This window comes from Rhinatrema bivittatum, chromosome 10, assembly GCF_901001135.1.
Source record: "Rhinatrema bivittatum chromosome 10, aRhiBiv1.1, whole genome shotgun sequence".
In the NCBI taxonomy this organism is placed as follows: domain Eukaryota; kingdom Metazoa; phylum Chordata; class Amphibia; order Gymnophiona; family Rhinatrematidae; genus Rhinatrema; species Rhinatrema bivittatum.
The window spans coordinates 84,240,541-84,261,420 of record NC_042624.1 but is presented as its reverse complement, the minus strand read 5'-3'; the positions used below and the strand labels follow the sequence as shown (position 1 = coordinate 84,261,420).

The 20,880-nt window shown below is 42.2% G+C and overlaps 1 protein-coding gene across 1 annotated transcript in view; it reads left to right on the top strand.

The window, feature by feature from the left end:
* Nucleotides 1-421: 421 nt before the first annotated feature.
* The window catches only part of CLCA1 (chloride channel accessory 1), an 82,684-nt gene continuing 62,225 nt past the window's right edge, over nt 422-20,880 (top strand). The window contains exons 1-5 of the mRNA XM_029617656.1: nt 422-580; nt 5,478-5,615; nt 8,321-8,468; nt 13,714-13,819; nt 18,207-18,384. Of these exons, the coding sequence (XP_029473516.1) occupies nt 422-580; nt 5,478-5,615; nt 8,321-8,468; nt 13,714-13,819; nt 18,207-18,384 (729 nt within the window). The remainder of the gene's footprint in view (nt 581-5,477; nt 5,616-8,320; nt 8,469-13,713; nt 13,820-18,206; nt 18,385-20,880) is intronic.

The following is a 20,880-nucleotide window of genomic DNA, read 5'->3' as shown; positions in this document are numbered from 1 at the left end:
GACAGGATGAGAAGAAATAAGGTAGGGATACTCGGCAATCGTTGTGCTGTTTGAAAGGTAATGGTCATTACAAAAAGGTATCCTTGACAAGATATGGAACCCTTGGTCTGACCCAGTATATGGCATGTTCTTATGTAAACTGAAAACAGATTATTTTAAACGTACACTGACTTCAGACAATAAAACAATTGTACTGTAATTAGCTCTACATTATGATTATGGTTCTGTGCTATTCCCTTATCTGGTTCATCTGGAACTGTGTTCCTTCCTGTAGAAAAATTTCTCTGGCCTGTAATTATCACTAATCAGTGTTCATAAAGGCACTCCAAAGTCTTGCAGTAAAATGTATGACCATCACAGCATATATAAGCAGGTGAAAGCTTGCTCTGGAAAGAAGGGGGATTTTCGGGAGAGGACCAGAATGCTGTTCTGTAAGAGCATTGCTTTACTTTGTGCTCTTCACCTGCTCTCTGTGGTGAAAGGATCTATGGTGCAGCTGAACAACAATGGCTACGATAACATCGTTATTGCAATTAATCCTAGCTTACCTGAGGATACTAAAATCATTGAAAACATAAAGGTAAGAAAGAAATTAGAATGTTTCATTTGGTAATAGAATGCTGTTAGGATAAAAATGTCTTAGGCAACTTTTAGTTCCAATTACTTATTCATATTTGGATGAAGTAGGGTGGCTGCTGTGCTAGTCCACTTGAATGCACAGAAATAAAGAATGATAAAAAAAATAATGTAAAGTCACACTTATATCTTTTTTTTTGTTTGTTTAACTTTATTTTTGTTATTCATACTTTAAAATGCAGGGCACTTTTTCATTAGCAAAAGCTTTTCCACAAAGCAATACAAATTAAATTGTTTGAGAGCGGCCAAAAATTAGAAAAGAGGGCTAGGCTATTACAGCAGGAAGTCAACAAGAAGGGACCGGCCCAGGGGTTCAGTGGCAGTGCTGTGTGTTGCCATGTGAGAGATCTGGGTTTCCAGAGCCTGAATTCTGCTGCATGGGCTGTGGCTGCTTTGGAGAAAGAGAGTCCCAGCTGTTGCACAGTAGTGATGCCTGGTGGCCAGACTTGAGGTTGCATGCATACTGGGTTTCAGAGAAAAATGCAATCCATGGCCACTATTGCTATTGCTAGACAGGAGGGGAGAAGATGATTAGAAATGGAGAAAAGCGAAGGGGAGTAGAGAAAGAAGGTTCATGGAGCTGTAACCCCAGTAGAGGCCGGTTCCATGTAAGTTGCAGGAAATTTCTGGACACAAAAAAACAAAACAAAACCCTAATCAATTCCACAGATTCAGTACATGGCAAACACATTAATTCACACAACTTTTCATCATCTGGCACTAATTTTCAGTTACAGACCTGGCTGTGAATTGTTTAAAGAATTTAAATCTATTTCTAAAGTCTTAAAATAAGGAAGTTATGAACAAAATAATTTTTTGTTGGCATTCCCTGGTTATTTGCTTCCTTATTGATCATGAATAGTGACGATTTCTCGTATACTTGGGGACAAGAAAATTTAGATGTAGATACATTCTGTACATATTTTGTAAGTGTACATATATTGAATATAACCAAAAGGAAGAAAAACAAGACTTTCCATTTATATTTAAGCTCCCTGTGCTCCTCTTCCATTGTCTCTAGTCCCCTTCTGTTATCATTGCATTATATAATGCCGGAATGCAAAATTGCCTTCTACACCATTAACTTTCCTCAAAAGTCCAGTATTCTGTTGCTGATCTGAAGGAGCAGCTCTCCTAGCTGAGTGTGTAGGGTTTCCTATTTTAATATGGTCTCCCATGTCCTCTGTTATTACTCTGTCTTGTTAGATGAAGAAATTCCTTTCTACATCTATCCTGAAATGACTAGAGAGCAGGTACACCAGCAATTTGTGTACAGTGCAATAAAGCTGTGCACTAAAATTCTATCAGAATTTTAAAAGTGCAGTCATAATTAATTTAAAACAGATGAAAGCATAGAAATAAATAAATACTGAATACAAGGTGCTAAAAATAGTATAAGAGAAAAACTGTTGGTCTAGCCCTGTGAGTCAACTGTCTGGAAGGACCATTAGGGCTTTTCTATGGTTTAATTTATTTATTTAGCATTACTTTTTGTGAACATAAGTCATATTTTATGTGCCGAAAACACAATTTGTAACCATAAACCAGTGTTTCCCACTGGTATGCTGTGGCTGAAGTGCAGGTGTGCTGAGAGAAGAACCTGATAAGAAAAGTTGAGGCACCAGCAATCTTTAGTTCCTTCCTTCCTGGCTTGCAGGAAGTCTTCCCACCAGCAGGGGGAGGAGGTTGGAAAGCAGCACCTATATGGGGGGAGGAGAGGTGATGATGCTATGGGATGAGGAAGAAGGGAAGGTGATGATGCCAGGGGATAGAGGGAGAGTGATGGAGGGAGAAGGAAGGTGATGATCATGCCAGGAATGGATGGGGTGTTGAGGGAAGAGAAGGTGATGATGCCAGGGTGTGGGAGGAGAGGTTGTTATGATGGAAAGGGTGGATGGAAAGGTAAGGGAAAAGGGTGATGATGCCAGGGGATAGAGAAGAGAAGGTGAAGATGCCAGGTGGTGGAGGGAAAGGGATAAGAAAAGAAGGTGAGGTGCTATATTGGGGGAGACTAAAAAAGGGTGATGATGCTATGGGGTGTGGGAGAGGGAAAAGAGGGGAGATGGTAGGGGCTGAGAGGAAAGAATGTGATGGTGCCAGGGAATGGAAAGAGAAGATGTTGATGATGCTGGAATGGGTTGAGGGAAGGGAAGGTGATCGCAGGGGGTGGAGGGAGAGAGAAGTAGATGATGTTGCCAGGGGGTGGGGAAGAAGAAAGGGAAAAATATCGATGTCAGGGAAGAGGGAAGAAAATTTGATTATGAGGTCAGGGAGTGGGGGAGAAGGAAGGGAAAAAGTGATGATGCCAGGGAAGGAAGGGAAGAGAAGGTAATGATGATGATGCTGGGTAAGGGGAGGGAGGAGAAGGTGGTGATGATGCCAGGGGGATAAAGGGAACGTAAGAAGTTGATGCCATGGGAGAAAAAAATAGAAGATGATTATGAGGCTAGAGGGGTGGGGGGAAGGGAACGGAATAAGTTGATGCCATGGGAGAAGAAAATAGAAGTTGATTATGAGGCTAGAGGGGAAGGGAAGAAGTTGATGCTACCAGGGGGGAAAGAAGGTGATGATGTTGTTGCCAGGGGGTGGAGGGAGGGTGGTCAGAAGGGTGGGAAGAGAAAGAGGGAAGAGGGAAGGTGATGATGTCAAGGGGTGGAGGGAGAGGGTGGGTGATGATGATTCCAGGGGGGTGGGAGAGAAAGAAGGGAAAAGAAGATGATGCCAAAGGAGAGGGAAGGGAAGGTGATAATGATGATTCCAGAGGGGTGGAGGCAGAGGGAAAAGGAGAAGGCGATGATGCCAAGGGAGAGAGAAGGTCGTGATGATGCTAGGGGGGTAGAATGAGAGGGAAGAGAAGTGCTGGTGATGATGCTGGAGGATTGGGGGTGATGGAAGGGAGGAGAAAGTGATGATGATGCCAGGGGGTGAGGGGGAGAGGGAAGGGAAGAGATGGTGAAGACAGTGGTGTGCCAAAATGAAGTAAACCTTGTACCGGGTGTGCCACAATGCAAAAAAGGTTGGGAACCATTGACATAAACCATGTTACTACCCCAAACCAAATAAGTCTGATACTTCACTTTCAATGCATATCAAGCATAGCTCTCTGCTTCAACGGCAGGGAAGAAAGACTGATACTTCACGCATATCCAGCATAGCTCTCTGCTTCAACGGCAGGGGGAATGAAGAAAAGTGGATCTATATACAGACAACAACCAACAAGATTGAATTACATAGTCTGGGTAAACAAATAAGCATGGGTGTAGCTTGCTTATTGCGGCGGTTAATACCCCTAACTAATTAAGCTATTTCACTTAGATGCAGTTCCAACACTGCTCTCTACATTAATGGTGGGGGTGGAAGGGAAATAGAACCAAAAGGTTACTAAGGGCCAAGAGTGACAGATAAGTATGAGAAAAAAAAAAGTGCGAAAGCTTGCTGGGCAGACTGGATGAGCTGTTTGGTCTTCTTCTGCCGTCATTTCTATATTTCTATATGTTCTCTATGATGAAAGCTTGCGTTAATCATGTTTTTATGCACACTAAACATATTCTTTTCGCACATTTTTAAACTCTCGATGCATTGGTGTACCATTAGTTTACTGCACTGGGAGTTAAAAAATGTTTAGTGTGCATGTTAAGAAATTGTGCACTGAATTTCAGCACATACTTGTTTTTTACTTGTTTATCAAAAGTTGTAATTTTTCCCCTTAGAAAAGGCTAGATATACAAAGAAGCAAGTTTAATGCACCTTGTCTATCACTACTAAGTTTAAGGTGATATTGTTGGATTTGGGGCAAGAGTAGCACATAGAAGTTCCTGGTTGTGGGTTCCAGGAGTACACAGACACACAAACACATACAATCTATGACATCACTGCATTGCTTCTCAACAATATTTGTTCATTCCTGCAGCAGTCATTGTTGAAATAAATAATGTAAATCAGGAGAGCAATTTCTAACACATACACAATTCAACATTACAGGTTGCAGATTGATTAGACTGTTCTACAAATCTTAAGATTGCTCAAGATATTTCTGCAAAACATAGTCAATATACCTTAAAAATCTCGAAGACTGCACTCAGACAAGTTTAGGTGACCAATCATATATTGAGATACTGATGACATTCACTTATAGATTGTGCCTGGTCTATATCTTGACCACATCTGTTAATGATAATCATTGGTCACCACAAAATCCATATTTTTCACTTTTCATATGCAAATAAAATGAACAGCTCTCAGCCTGTGACGTGTTAGAAACATTGAAACATGACAGCAGAAAAAAACTGTATGGCCCATCCATCCAATTAATTTAGCATTATAATTCTCATCACTTTCTTAGAGATTCCCTGTATGTATTCCATGCTTTCTTGAAGTCAGATACTGGTTTTTTTGTCTTCACCACTTCCACTGGGAAGCTACTCTATACACCTACCATCTTCTCATAAAGAAATATTTCCTAAGACTACTTCTGATTCTTCCCCGGGATTTATCCATGCTTCTGGAGAAATCCTGCCAGCCACCAGAACCCAAAGACTCAACCTGCGGGGCAGGTGGCTGGTAGAGGCAGAAGGACCCAGTCTGGTCCTGCCCCTGAGTCTGGCCCTACTCCCGCTGAGGGAAAGCCCAGCCTGCCTGACCTTTAACATTAAGCTTGCCAATTTACTTTAGGTCAACCTAAAGAGGCTGATCCAGTATTGGTTATACACCATTTCATGAATGATTTATAACTCTTATTTCCCTAAAACGACCCTGACCTTGAAATGGCAATCCTAGCATCCAAGGCAAAAGTTAAATTGGGCCTTATTGCTTTTACAATTTTATTTTATTTCCTATATTAGGATATGATGAAAGAGGCTTCCTCTTACTTGTTCAATGCCACTAAGAAGCGAATATTTATCAGGAATGTAAAAATTTTAATACCTTTGACCTGGACACAAAACAATTATGATCCACCAAAAACCGAAACCTATGACAAGGTAAGACTGTTTTGAAAATAATCTTAATTCTTTGTATGTTAACCTTTCTTAGAAAGAGAAATATGTAGAAAGAAATTCTATTAGCTTGTAGTTAGAGGAAGTATGAGCAGGCAGGGAAGAAATTGTTTAAAAATGAAAATGCATATATATTATTAAAAGAGCTATACAATTTCTGAAAATATTATCTCTTGATAAAAAACATGCTAAGGGGTCACGTGATGTGGTGAGCCGAGGTGAATGTTTCTGTCTGGGTTCTGGGTGCCACACTCACCAAATCCTTATAATCTGCAATTCCTGCTACCATCGAGCCATATAGAGACCATCAGAGCCATATAGAGACCATCAGAGCTGATAGAGATTATGTCCACCGACCACTATATGCAAAAAACTCTTCTAGGGATGGCAGTTAAAGGAGTCAAAAAAGAAAAAGAAAAATTGTGTGACCCCCAAGCCAAAATGGCGCCAGCAACTGATTGCTCAGGAGACAAAGAGTCATCGGAGGTAATAATTGCTGAAATAAAAGCAGTGGCACTGGCGGCACTAGATGAGAAACTATCAGGTATTTCCTCTCATCTTATGTAGGTTAGAAATGCATTTACTGAACTTAATCCTTGCCTAGATCAGGTGGAGGGACGCATCTTGTTGCTAGAGGACGATTCCTTGGCGGTGGCGACAAAGATGGGACCCCTGGAAAGCTGGTTTCAGAACAAGCGGATAAATTAGAGATTTAGAGAATCGTTCGAGGAGATTGAATCTCCATTTTCGGCGAATACCAGAGACGGTAGAAAATCAGAATTTAGGAGAGTTTTTGGAGACCTGGATACCGGAAGCTTTGAATCTCTCAGATATTAAAATACATTTCAAAATCGAGCAGGCGCACCGTCTTGGCGCATGTAAGGAAAAAGAGACACGACCAAGAATAGTAATTGCCAAGAATAGTAATTGCTAAGATATTGAATTTCATACACAAACAGCTAGTGATGCAAGCATATAGAAAAAAGCCTGAGCTCTCTTATAATGTGCATTGAGTGCAACTCTTCCAAGATTACTTTGCCCGCGTTTCTACCATGTGAAGAGGATTCTCTCAAATCTGCACAATGCTGTTTAAGAGGTAGATTACATTTTCGCTACAGTACCCAGCGAAACTTAAAATTTGGCATGAGGGCCCAGGAAAAATCTTTGGGACTGCATTGGAAGCACACAGTTGGAGAACACCCTCCCATAGTGACTATTGCACCAGAAAGGTAGGCCTCACCGGTTTCGAGAAGATCCATGGCAGTAAACGTTAATGGTCAATAATTGTTGATGTGTGGTGCATTCGTTTAAACCTGCTGTGGAACAACATTTCTGGAAACATTGAAGGACCACACTGGGAACTGCCTAATCTCCGGAGTCTGATTTATGATTTATCATCGGTTACCAAGGCTGGGTTTTTAACGGCATTGTGTTAGTAGCGATGAAGAAGGGACATGTTGGTACTTCCCTTTTGAGTTAGAGGTTCAAGCCCCTGCAAGGCTCAGCACGGTGCTGCTGAGCCCTTGTATCCTTCGTTGTTGGCTTGAGAACTGTTACAGTTGTCAGGTTTGGGCATTCTTTTTATTGTAGAAGTTTGCATGAACTGTCTACCATTTTCCCCACCGAGCTCAGTAAGACCCAAGGGAGAAAAATGAATATGGGCCAGAAGGGCATACAAGCATGCAGACAGAACAGATTTTCACAAAGCTGGGAGCGTGGCACCTGACCACAAGACTATACATGACCTTTCTCCTTCTAATTTGGAAGGAAGGGACTATGATTTTGAAAAAACATGCAAAATTAGAAGAAGAAATTTTTGGTTTTCTCCCTGATTTATTGGGCCTGCAGTAATTGTACTGCAGGGAAAACTGTGGTACTAAGTATCACAGTTTAGAGAATTCAGTGATAGTTTTCTGTGCATTCCTGGCCTTAACATTGTGTTATTGTGGCCCCCCATACTGGAAAATCTGCCCCCAATAGAATATTTAAAAAATCTCTGGGGTTCTAGTGGGATCTCATTCTCCCAACCCCACTCCCATACCTTGCCCTGTTAAAAAAAAAAAAGTATAAGCCCCATCACTTTGACATAAAATGCACCCAAAGCTTACGTCAAATCCTGGTGGTCTCGTTTGGGCAGGAATGACCCTTGCTGCTGCCCCACCAGCACCATCTAAAAGGCAAAGGAACTCCTGGGATTAACCGGTGCCATTTTGAAGGGCATACAAGTGCCTGAGGTCAGCTGGCGTCAATGGGACAGGAGTGAGTGGGGGTTGTTACTTCCCCACTAGACCTTCAGAATTTCAAGTAAGCTTTACAGGGATTCTGGGAGTGAACATTTTTTGTCAAGGGATGAGGTTTCTTATCTGAAGGGCTTGCTACTAATTTTCATTTTTTTTAATGGATGGAGGTGCAGGAGTGGGTTTGGAATGATGAGGTTTTTAGCCCCCCCCCGGCCAGGGATTTTTTAAACAATGGTGGTTGGAATGTTTTTCTGAGGCCATGCAACCCCTTTAAATTCCAACCCTGGGCACAACTGAATGCACGTTAGCACTCTGATGCTCCTGGAGAAATTTAGCTTAGAAATAGACCCCTTAGTTTGACATTTCACTTTTACAAAAAAATTCGCCTATAAAAATGACTCATTAATTCAATTTTTCTCATCTCTAAACCAAAGCATTTTATTTTATTAGGCCGATGTGATTGTTGCTGAGCCATACTTGAAATATGGAGATGATCCATACACCTTACAATATGGAGGATGTGGAGAAAAGGGAAAATATATACACTTCACACCTAACTTCCTAATCAATGATTTGAGCTCTTTGTATGGATCAAGAGGTAAAGTAATTAACTTAATTATATTTCTGCTCTTTCATTCTCATGAGCACAAAAAACATTGTTACAGTAACACAGCACAAGAATAATATATTTGTCTGGGACGGACCTTAAAATGCAATGTGTATTTTATTTCTCAATTAAATATTTTGTTAAATATGTGCCGGTCCAAGAACTAGTGTTTGAAAAATATACTGTAAGTATTTATACAAACATTCATGCCCAAGAATTGAATTATCTTGCTGGACTTTCTCATCAATGTATTGGATCATCAAAAGCTTAGGCAGATAATGGCAAGGAAGTTGATTCCTTTTATTTTTTTTCAACATTTTCCACTGAATTATGGTGTGCATGGAATGTACCGATGAACTGAGGTCTACCCACACTGACCGTTAATTAGTAAGATCTGTGATTAGGGGGTTGATGAGCTAACCTGCGGGATTTTCCATGGCTTAGCAGACCATTTTTGCGAAAATGTGCTACAGAGGCAAATGAGCTCTGTGGCAAACTTTTGTTACAGTGCCTGGCTAAATAAAAATATATTTTCAATATATATATATAAATGATCTGGAAAGGAATATGATGAATGAGGTTATCAAATTTGCGGATGATACAAAAGTATTCAGAGTAGTTAAATCACAAGCGGATTGTGATACATTACAGAAGGACCTTGCAAGACTGGAAGATTGAGCATCCAAATGGCAGATGAAATTTAATGTGGACAAGTGCAAGGTGTTGCATATAGGGAAAAGTAATCCTTGCTGTAGTTACACGATGTTAGGTTCCATATTAGGCACTACCACCCAGGAAAAAGATTTAGGCATCATAGTGGATAATACTTTAAAATTGTCAGCTCAGTGTGCTGCAGCAGTCAAAAAAGCAAACAGAATGTTGGGAATTATTAAGAAGGGAATGGTTAATAAAACGGAAAATGTCATAATGCTTCTGTATCGCTCCAAGGTGAGACCACACCTGGAATACTGTGTACAATTCTGGTCACCGCATCTCAAAAAAGATATAGTTGCGATGGAGAAGGTAAAGGGGATGGAACAGCTCCCCTATGAGGAAAGGCTGAAGAGGTTAGGGCTGTTCAGCTTGGAGAAGAGACGGCTGAGGCGGGATATGATAGAGGTCTTTAAGATCATGAGAGGTCTTGAATGAGTAGATGTAAATCGGTTATTTGCACTTTTGAATAATAGAAGGACTAGGGGGCATTCCATGAAGTTAGCAAGTAGCTAACTAAGACTAATCGGAGAAAATTCTTTTTCACTCAATGCACAATAAAGCTCTGGAATTTGTTGCCAGAGGATGTGGTTAGTGCAGTTAGTGTAGCTGGGTTCAAAAAAGGTTTGGATAAGTTCTTGGAGGAGAAGTCCATTAACGGCTATTAATCAAGTTTACTTAGGGAATAGCCACTGCTATTAATTGCATCAGTGGCATGGGATCTTCTTAGTGTTTGGGTAATTGCCAGGTTCTTGTGGCCTGGTTTGGCCTCTGTTGGAAACAGGATGCTGGGCTTGATGGACCCTTGGTCTGACCGAGCATGGCAATTTCTTATGTTCTTATGTGTAGTTAACTTTTTTGCTAAAACCGGTCTATGAAGATGTTTTGCTGAATTCTGAATTAATGAGCTGCTTTGCATAATATTTCATCATTGCAACTCAATTCAGAATTTGAGTATATTTTATCATGTAGCAAACTAACCCCTAGATTCCTCATTCTGGCACAGAATCCACCCACATTCCTCCCCATCCCCTAATTAGAATAATACCGCTGCGATACCGGCACATTGCAGAATAAAGAATGACCCTGTTAATGTGAAAGTTTACTATTTGCGATGGGGGCCTACACATGAAAAAACATGGGATGCCAAAATATCAGCATTTTTGTGTATTTCAGGACATTTTGCACATTTTTGGGCATTTGTGCGCCTTTTATAAAATAAATTTGCCCTTTAGTACATAGACCTCTAGAATTTCAGTGATTTCATAAAGTGTCTACTTGAAAATAGCATGAGACCTGCAATGCATTTCACATCAGGCAGCAAATAACTTTTGGTGACTACAGGAATAGAAGTAAAATGAATCTCTGTCTCTGTTCCCAAACCCTGAGCAGGGATGCTTCTGTTCTATAACAACTGCCTATAAGATAAAAATTTTAGTCTTACTGATCCTGGCTGAGGAGAGTGGTTTATTATTTGCATGCTGTGTGGATTTTATGAGAAAGTTGTATTTTAGAGGGGAAGGACCCCCACATTTATCAAAATGCGCTATGGTGTTTTCGCATGTGTGTTATGACCAGGAGGGAAGTGAACCTTTGGACCGGCAAGGAGGTTGGTACGACCTTAGGAGATGGCTCCTCAGGTTCCCCCGTCGGGTGGCGAGGCGGAACAGAAGTTGGGACTGGCTGGATCTTCGCCGCAGGAGACTTAGGTGGACCTTTGAGAGATCGAAGAGGCATGAAGTCGGTGCAAGGGCCAACTGGATCTTCGCCACTGGAAGTCCGTGGCCCCCCCCCCCCCGGGAGGAGCCTGTAGGGACCTGGGCCGCTGGGACTTAGGTGGGCCCTTGAAGATGGATGGTCTGTTAAGGACGTCCGAGGTCGAGTACCAGAGGATCACCGCTTGCCAGTCCGAGGTCACACACCGAGGGATCACCGCTTGCCAGTCCGAAGTCACACAACGAGGAATCACCGCTTGCCAGTCCGAAGTCACACACCAAAGAATCACCACTTGCTAGTCTGAAGTCACACACCGAAGGAGTCCGAGAAGAAGGAGGAGCCAGGAACCAGAGGCACCAGGAGACTCACTGAAGCGAGCAGACTCTTTGCCAAGTCGAGGAATGACTGGGGGCAGTCTCCTTAAGTAGGATTCTGAGCCAGGCCCATTAGGGGCAAGTGATAGCAATTTAGGGGACGAGGCCCCTTTAAATCTCCCTGGGAGGTGCGGCCTCGCAGCTAAGGGGAGAACCAGCAGGCTGTGCCCGGAAGGGCCTTGTAGAGCAGCCAGATGCCGCGGGAGGAGGCCCGGGGAGCGTTTCCCCCGCCAGGAGCACCGCGGAACCTCGCGCTCGAGGTTTAGGAGGCAGGAGCACGCTGGAGGCCGACCCCAGCGCGTTCCCCAACCGTGACTGCGGCGGATCCTGACGTTGGGAGGTAAGGTGGGGGTCCCGGTCGCAGGCGGCTGCAACCGGGAAGCACAACAATGTGTTAAGAGCTTATCGCATGCGAAAAGCACCATTAACGCATGCGAAAATGCCTTTAACGCATGTGATAACACCATATCATATGGTGTGATGCAAATCTGAAAAGGAGGAGTTAGGGATGGGAGTGAGCTGGGTATACTGTTTTAGAAAGCCATATTGCATGGCTTTAATCCTGATTTTAGCTACAATGTTTTCAGAAGTGTTAATCCATGTGATAGCTTGTGTTACTGCTATATCAGCTGTTGTGATGTTTTTTGTGGAGGCTGGTTTTGGTACTTTGAAGCTCCCAGAGTGTTGAGAGAGAGAGACTAGCCAAGATGCTGTCACCCTAGATACGTATTTATATCTCTATGGGAGGCCCACCTAGTAACTCGAGGTGAGGTTTCAGTATTAGTGTAGGGGGTTAGGGGCCACTTTGACATTCAATGTGAGATGTACGAACAGAACAGTGCTCTCTTGTGAACATTTGATGACCCTCGGAGTGAGGAAATGCACCCAAAGGTGAGAGTTGTGCAATGTTCTCTCAACCTAGCTTGATGTTACCCAGGTAGAGAGTCCATCAATCTAGGTTGAGAGAACATTGCACAAATCTCATCTTTGGGTGAGTTTCCTCATTCCGAGGGACATCAAATGTTCACAAGAGAACACTGTTCTGTTCATACGTCTCACATTGAATGTCAAAGTGGCCCCTAACCCCTTATACTAATACCTAAACCTCACCTTGAGTTATTAGGCGGGCCTCACATAGAGATATAAATACTTATCTAGGGTGATGGCATCATGCCTAGGTTCTCTCTCTCCCTCTCTCTCTCTCTCATATGTAGAAAATACTACATTCTGGCACTTATCTCAAAGTGAGAACAAATTATCACAATTTGTGGTAATTAGCTCTTCACATAGGTAGTATTGCAATAAACTCCCTATTACCACAAAACACACCCCTTTTCACATCACATGCAATATTTACCACATTTTGATAAATCCAGGCCGGAGTTAGGTACTGAGGGAATTTGGGAAGGTAGTGAAATGGGAGGGAGGAGACATCTCATTTCAATTTACTGGACTTCCAAATTGCTTTCTGAGATAAGCACAAAGTGATGTACACCAAACAGACAATTCCATTCACTCCTTCCCTCTTTAATTGGTTGATTCATTACAACTAGGATAATCTGTTCCATCTTTTGCATTAGGTGTGGATGGTGAATATTGATATTTATTTGCTTTTGTTGTTTAGTTTTTATTTTCCAGACAAGCTGAGTAATGTTTTATGCACATATTGCAGTATGAATTTCAATGAATTATTTCAGTTACGTGATACCTCAGGAGTCCAATGTAGTTCACATCTTTCTAATTCTTTGAAGCCCGTAATTTGAACAAATCTAGTCAACTATACATAATTCAAAATATATAGAAAGAAGAAAAATATCAGCAGATATAATACTGAACAAGAGTAGGATTTGAGGTAGCTTAAACTCTAAACCAGAAAGTTCATCTCCAGATTTATGAGGGTTGTTAATAGCGGCAACCTCTGATTAATTAACTCAGTGAGTACCAGCTCCAGAGAAGTTATAAAAGTAAGAGATTTCTTAATAGAGGAAAGCGGGGTTCCTCTATGGGGCAAAAGCAATACAAACAAATGGTGTATAATTCAGAATCTGCCCAGTGCTCTAGCGTGCGTGCTCAGCCTTATAAAGGTTTTGGGTCCGCCAATGCCAGATATCTGCATAATCCACACCCATTACCTTTAATAGCCAATCAATAAATTTTAGCATGTGTGTGCGTGCTCTTACTGTGGGCAGAAGCCTCTTGTTATCAGTAGCAGAGAATAAGACCAAGTTAGTTCCATCCTCCCAGGAATGATGTCATCTGTGCTGGCTAATTCTCTGGTAAGTTTAGTTATCATAGTGCTTCATAGTGCTAGTGACACATGTGCAGGATATATGCAATTCACTATTCTACAGGGTTGTCAAAAGGACTTCTGTAAATATAATCAAAACCCCTGGTGATGAGATTTATTATTAAATCTTCTTAATATGCTTCCACAGGTAGAGTTTTTGTCCATGAATGGGCTCACCTTCGATGGGGAGTGTATGATGAATATAACAGCCAAAAACCTTTCTATGCATCTGGAGATAAAGTAGAAGCAACCAGGTAATATTTTTCCAAGACTACTGTCAAAATAGGTTTGAAAATTTCAATTTGTCAGAATGAGGGTCACATGATTTGATGCATGAACTAGTTTGCTATAAATCTGGTTCCCATGGGTCAGGTTAATTTACCCTGACACTCCTTTTGGTTCATAACAGTGGGGAACACAAAAATTAAACCCTGCATCTAATTTGTAGGCCTATGGGCTTGAAAGCTAATTTTTAAAGGGAAACTCCCCACTGATACTCTCTTTGAAAATTCGGGCCAGGCACTCATACTTTGCACTTCATGGAGTCAGGGGTACAGTTAGGTGCCCAAAAGTATGTCTGGGGATTTCAAAATGAAAGGACTTGTCAGGAATAAAAGTGTGCATGTTGCCATCCAGTGTGCATAACTTTTGCCATGTTCACTAGGGAAGTGAGGGGCATGTCAATAACCAAACCCTGTTTTTAAGCATAAAGACTTTTGATTATTGCCCCATAATAGAGGATAGCCAAGAAAGATCCATAGGCCCAATCATCCAGGCTACTCAGTTATCTACTTCTCAGGCTCTTTACTACTTTGGGTAGATAAATGTCCATATTTAAGCCAATACCAGCTCCTCCATTTCTTTTAACCCGGCCTCTCAAACCTGTTTTCACCACTGCCCTCTATATTTTACCCAAGAATGTTCAAATACTCTTAGAGTGCTGGTCTCCACCACCTCCACAGTAGGCTATTTGACGCTTAGTTGCTTTCCTTTTTGGCTATTCGAAGTCCCATAATTAATCCAACACCTATGCCCCATCCCATGTCTTAGCAGCAAACTTTGTAATAATTCAGTCACCAGTTGTTGTCCAAAACACCTAGTCATTCTGTGCTCATTGATGTTGGGATTGTAAGCAGATGTAATCCTCCATACTGAACTCTCTCCGCAGAGATTCACGGAATACACTCAATTCTGAGAGTCTTGGGTACCACATTCTCTCTCTCTAAAATTGCTGGTTGGAGGGCCCTCCATAGGAAGAAAGGATAAACTTCCTAGGCGCTGGGCATTAACTGTCTGTCTCTTTAGAGAGTGCCAATAAACAAGCTGTACAGAAAGCTTGTGTTCCAACACAACTTTACCGAAAGATTACTTTAAATATGAAAATATGGCACTTGGTACAAGTATCTCTCAGATAATATCCATAAAGCAATTCAAAATAGTAAATCTGTGACCCCTTGATCTATCCCAAGGTCTCCAAATTTTTCAAGCGAAAGGCCAGAATTCAAATCACCAAGGGGGTTGGGGGAATTTGCTGGGCGAGGGGGAGAGACAGGGTTCACATGGCAGTGGCAGATAGAGTGTCAGTAATAATATTACTATTTCTACATTTATCAGAAGTTGGCAGTGCTCTCCCCTGCCTTTCCCATCTTCTGTCCTCTGAGATGTGAGAGTATGTGTGCGTGTGTGTGTGTTTAGTGGTATTTCAACCCCCTCTCTCACCATCCCCTCAGCCCTTCTCATTTACTTTCCTTCTGTCAACCCTACTCCTCTCTTTTCTCACTCCTCTTCCCTCTCATTCACTCCCTCCCTTCACTTAACTCACTCCTTCCCTTTCATCTCATTCATTCCTTTCCCTTCCCTTCACTCATCACTTCCAACCTCTTTTTCACTCCACTCCCTCTCACTCCATCCCTTCGCTCCACTCTCACTCAGACCCCATCTTCTCCCACTCCCTCCTTTCCTTTCACTTCCCTATCATTCGCTCCCCTTCCCTCTTTAATTTGTATTTGGCTCCCTTGGCTACACTTGTGTAGGAGGCAGGTTTTAATGTTTTTGTATTTACTGGTCATATTCAGGAGGTGGCTTATAGCAACCAACTGAATCTTAAGGAGCTGAAGAATTTTTATGCTTTCTTGATAGAATTGCCCATTGGCTGTCTATTCATAAATTTAAGGTGAATTCATAAATTTAAGGTATGGATAAATAATAAGAAGGCTTTACCAATTTCTCTGATTAGGTTGAGATCTTCTCTTCCACTAAAGGAAGTGATCTCTATTTTAGGAATTAAGAGTGATTCCTCTTTAACCACGATTCATCAGATTGTATCCCTAGTCCACATTTGTTACTTTAACCTTCCCTTTAGTAGGCATTTGAGAACTTTTTTGATTAGCTGTGATCTTATTAAATTGTGTCATGCTCTTGTGCTTAATTGACTTGATTATTGCAGTGCTTTATACCAGGGTCTTCCTATTTCTTCATCGAGGAAATTACAGTTATTGCAAAACACTGCATGATCCTATGGGATTAATTCTGTCAGATCTTCATTGGCTTCCAGTTTTGTGTAGCATAAGGTTTGAGATTGTTTCTTGCTTTTACAGCATTATATAAAGGTCAACCTCAATATCCGACAAATTTTTGATCCATTATGTACCAGGAAGATCGTTATGCTCCTCACAATTAGAATTACTGTGGTACTGCTGAACAGGCTGTCTGAAATTGGGATTTCTGGTACTGTTCTAGCTTGGTTCAACTCATATCTCATAGACTGCATGCAGCAGATAAAGACTGCTTTAGACACTTGCTCCTAGTATTCCATCCCTACTGGCGTCCCTCAGAGTGCCACCTTATCTGAGATGCTTAATCACCTACATTGCATCTTTATGCAAACTTCCAGCTGAGCTGAGAGTCAATTATAAAATTTACACCGACAATATACCACTACTGTTATCATGGGTTTCTGCATTTGAATTTATATCCATATGTCTGTCTGATATCAAATGCTGGCTCTCACACAAGCTCATGCTGAATCTTAATAAGACCAAGCTGATAATATTATTTAGATTCCTACTCGTAGACAAAGTGACTGATTTTGTATTTGAAGGATGTACATTTTCCATTGTAAAACAGGTCAGGAATCTGGGTGTTATGACCAGTCTTTCTACGTGTCCCCAGTTTAAATCTCTGCTTTTGGCTGCTGTTAAGAACATAAGAAATAAGAACATAAGAAATTTCCATGCTGAGTCAGACCAAGGGTCCATCGAACCCAACATCCTGTTTCCAATAGAGACTAAAGCAGGCCACAAGAATCTGGCAAGTACTCAAACACTAAGAAGATCCCATGCTACCAATGCCAGTAATAGCAGAGGCCATTCCCTAAGTCAACTTGATTAATAGCAGTTAATGGACTGTAGTTGTGTTTAAAAAAGGATTGGATGAGTTCTTGGAGGAGAAGTCCATTACCTGCTATTAATTAAGTTGACTTAGAAAATAGCCACTGCTATTACTAGCATCAGTAACATGGAATAGACTTAGTTTTTGGGTACTTGCCAGGTTCTTATGGCCTGGATTGGCCACTGTTGGAAACAGGATGCTGGGCTTGATGGACCCTTGGTCTGACCCAGTATGGCATGTTCTTATGTTCTCCTCCAAGAACTTATTCAAACCTTTTTTAAACCCAGCTACATATGGACTTAATGGTGACCAAAGAGAATACCAAGGTGTTGTGGTCTTACAGCTGCTGAAGAGAACATGGTATGGAAGGAATCGATGCTTTGGTTCTGCCATGCAGGGGAGGCTCAAGGCAATCTGCTGCCTGAAGCAAGGGATGAGATGGCGCCCCCCCCCCCCCCCCCCCGCCCCCTCCCTTTTCCATACACACCCATACATGCATAAACACATATACACTCATTCACTTCTCTCCTTCTCCCATTCACACTTGCACTCTCATTGTCTCTTCTCACCTCGATTCTCATTAGCCACAGGAGCCTCCTCTTTCCCTAGGCCTACGGGATATACGCTCCACTTCCTCCTCCTCCTTCAGTAGTGTCGGCCTGCTCTGCCCTTGTCTTATTTTCAGTGCGCGGCACGACAAGTCCTATTAGGGCACACTAACTCAGAAATTAAGAAAACTAGACAGCGTGCACTAATGGGACTTAATGCGCACTAAGCCCCGTTAGTGCGCATTAACTCCAAAATTGGGGAAATCCGAAATAAATACCTCCCGAACCATTATAAAAACAAAATTTAATAGATAATGACCCGAAATGAAAATGACTTGAAGAAAAAAAATCAGTGCACATCCCTAAAAAATTCAAAACACTAAGACACATTTACTAAGACACAGGTTTTGGTCTAGAAAAGTATAGAATAACTTCCTATTCTGTTTAGCCAGGGGTGTAAAGCCCAGCCAAACTGAAGCAAAGGAACAAAAAAAAAAGATCCTCACGCTTGAACTTCAAACAAAAAAAGCCACACTGATATCTAAATATACTAGCACTGGTCCTCGGAGATATTCAGAAAAACATGACAAATTATTGGGCTGTTTATTTTCTGAATTGATTCAGAACATTATCTGACTTTAAACATTTACATTTATTGCTCTGACATTGCTTCTTTAAGTCTATTAATATTGTTTTATTTTAGGTGTTCAGCTAATGTCACTGGCATTTCGGTATCTAAAGACTGTACAGACAGTTCATGCTCAACAGTAGCATGCAAATATGACCAATCCACTGGACTTTATGAAGAAGGATGTACATTTGTACCAGATAAAAACCAAGCTACCAAAGCATCAATAATGTACATGCAAGCTCTGTCTGAGGTGAATACAGTTAGAGTATCACTGGGATGATCTAGGATTTCTTTGCCACTGTGTTAAGGCTGACCAGCAGATTTTGGGTTATACATTACTTTTGAACCTTTTGCCTTTTTGGTAAATTTATGTTCTTTCTGTATATTTTGTAAGCACTGTCTTTACTTTCTTTTGGTGAACACTTTTTACATAGCTTAAGGTTTTGTTTTGTTTTTTTCAGCTCTCTGCTAAGATAGGTATATACAGTTCTAGTAATCATGGAGACAGTGATTCCTGTGTTCTAAAAACCTCTGCTTTCCTAGCATTTTTCACACCTTTTATTTCTTTGGGTCTTTCTTCTCCCATTGTACAGTATCATCACAAAGTGGGGCAGATTTTCAAAGGGGTACGCGCGTAACCCCCGAAAAGCTGCCCCTTCCACCCCCTTCCACCCCCTGCGCTGCCCCTTCCACCCCCCTGCGCTCGCCGAGCCTATGTTGCATAGGCTCGGCGGCGCGCACAAGCCCCAGGACGCAGGTAAGTCGCGGGGCTTTTCTGAGGGGGTGTAACTTTTGAAATAAAGGTAGGGGGGGAATTAGTTAGGGCCGGGGGGCGGGTTAGTTAGGGGAAGGAAAGGGAAGGTGGAAGGTGCCGGAAAGAAAGTTCCCTTCGAGGCTGCTCCAATTTCGGAGCGGCCTCAGAGGGAACGGAAGCAGGCTGCGCAGCTCGGCGTGCGCAGGCTGCCGATTTTGCGCAGCCTTGCGCGCGCTGACCCCGGATTTTAAAAGATACGCGCGGCTACGCGCATATCTATTAAAATCCGGCATACTCTTGTTTGCTCCGGGTGCACGAACAAAAGTACGCGCGCGCGTACTTTTTTAAAATCTGCCCCATTATGCACAAAACTTACACACAGCCAGCAACCTCAGAGTCAATAAATTTAACTTATTTATCTTTTAATTTAAAAACATGAGGAAAAAACTCTAAAGGTACCAGTGGCAAGAAAGCTGCATTTTTTTTTTTTACTATGTTCCTACATAAAACTTTTATAAACTACAACAACTAAAAATAACTAAAGCTATATTTTATGACAAAAATGTTAGTTGATATATAGGCAAAGAATAGAAAAAGTCCTTTTTGAGTAAGACCTTAGTTTCCTAAATGTAAATGTTATTTAAAATTAAATATTTTGCACTGCCTTTCACAATGCAAGGTTTTTAAAAGACAGTGTGCAAATCTAACTTCTGAAAGAGATTGAAAGTCACTGAAACCAGCTATGGTCAACCTCTGATTTCCTGTTGCAGATTTTTCAAGATTCTGCAGCAAAAATTAGCAAATTCTGTGGCAGTTTTTTCAAAATTCAGTCAATTCTGTGGCAAATTTGCATAATTTTGTATCAAGATCCACACGTTTGTTTCTAAACAATATTTTAACTATATATAAATGTACCAAGCACAAAAATAAATTTATCACGTTAAGATACAAATTTAAAAAAAGATGTTACAAACTTTTAAGTTTAAAATGTCACTTTTGAATTGCAATAGTGCAACCATACATTTTATATTTTCTTGAGATAATTCTTATCTTTCCAAGTAGTTTATGCATGCTGAAAACACCCTCAGTATCAGAAATGACTTATGCGCGTAACCCCCGAAAACCTAGGCTCGGCGGCGCACACAAGCCCCGGGACACGCATAAGTCCCGGGGCTTTCCTGGGGGGGCATGTCGGGGGCATGTCGCTGTGGCACATCATTTGGGGGCGGGGGCCGCGGGCATGGTTCCGGCCTGGGGGCATGGCCGAGTCCTCCGAAACAGCTCCCGGGGTCGGGGAATTGCACTCCGGTCTCTGGCAGGCGTAACTTTTAAAACAAAGGTAAGGGGGGTTTTAGATAGGGCTGGGGGGGGGGTTAGGTAGGGGAAGGGAGGGGAAGGTGCGGGGGGGTGGAGGGAACGGGCAGCGCGCGCAAGGCTTGGCACACGCAAGGTGCACAAATGTGCACCCCCTTGCGCGCGCCGACCCCGGATTTTTGTTTGCGCCTGGTGCGTGAACAAAAGTACGTGCTTGTGCTTTTTTATAAAATTGATCCATGGCGGGGTATATTTTATAAAAAAGCGGGAACGTGTACTTTTGTTCGTGCACCAGGCGCAAACAAAAGTATGCTGGATTTTATAAGATACGTGCGTAGCCACGCATATCTTATAAAATTTGGGGTCGGTGCGCGCAAGAGGATGCACATTTGTGCACCTTGCGCGCGCCGAGCCCTGCGCGCGCTGCCCATTCCCTCCAAGGCCGCAGAGGGAACTTTCCTTCCACCCCCTGCACCTTCCCATCCCTTCCCCTACCTAACCCACCCCCCAGCCCTATCTAAACCCCCCTTACTTTTGTTTTAAAGGTTACGCCTGCCAGAGGCCCGGGAGCTATTTCGGAGGCCTCGCCATGCCCCTGAAACGCCTGCAGGCCGGAACCATGCCCGTGGCCCCACCCCCAAATGACGTGCCACTGTGACACGCCCCTGACACGCCCCT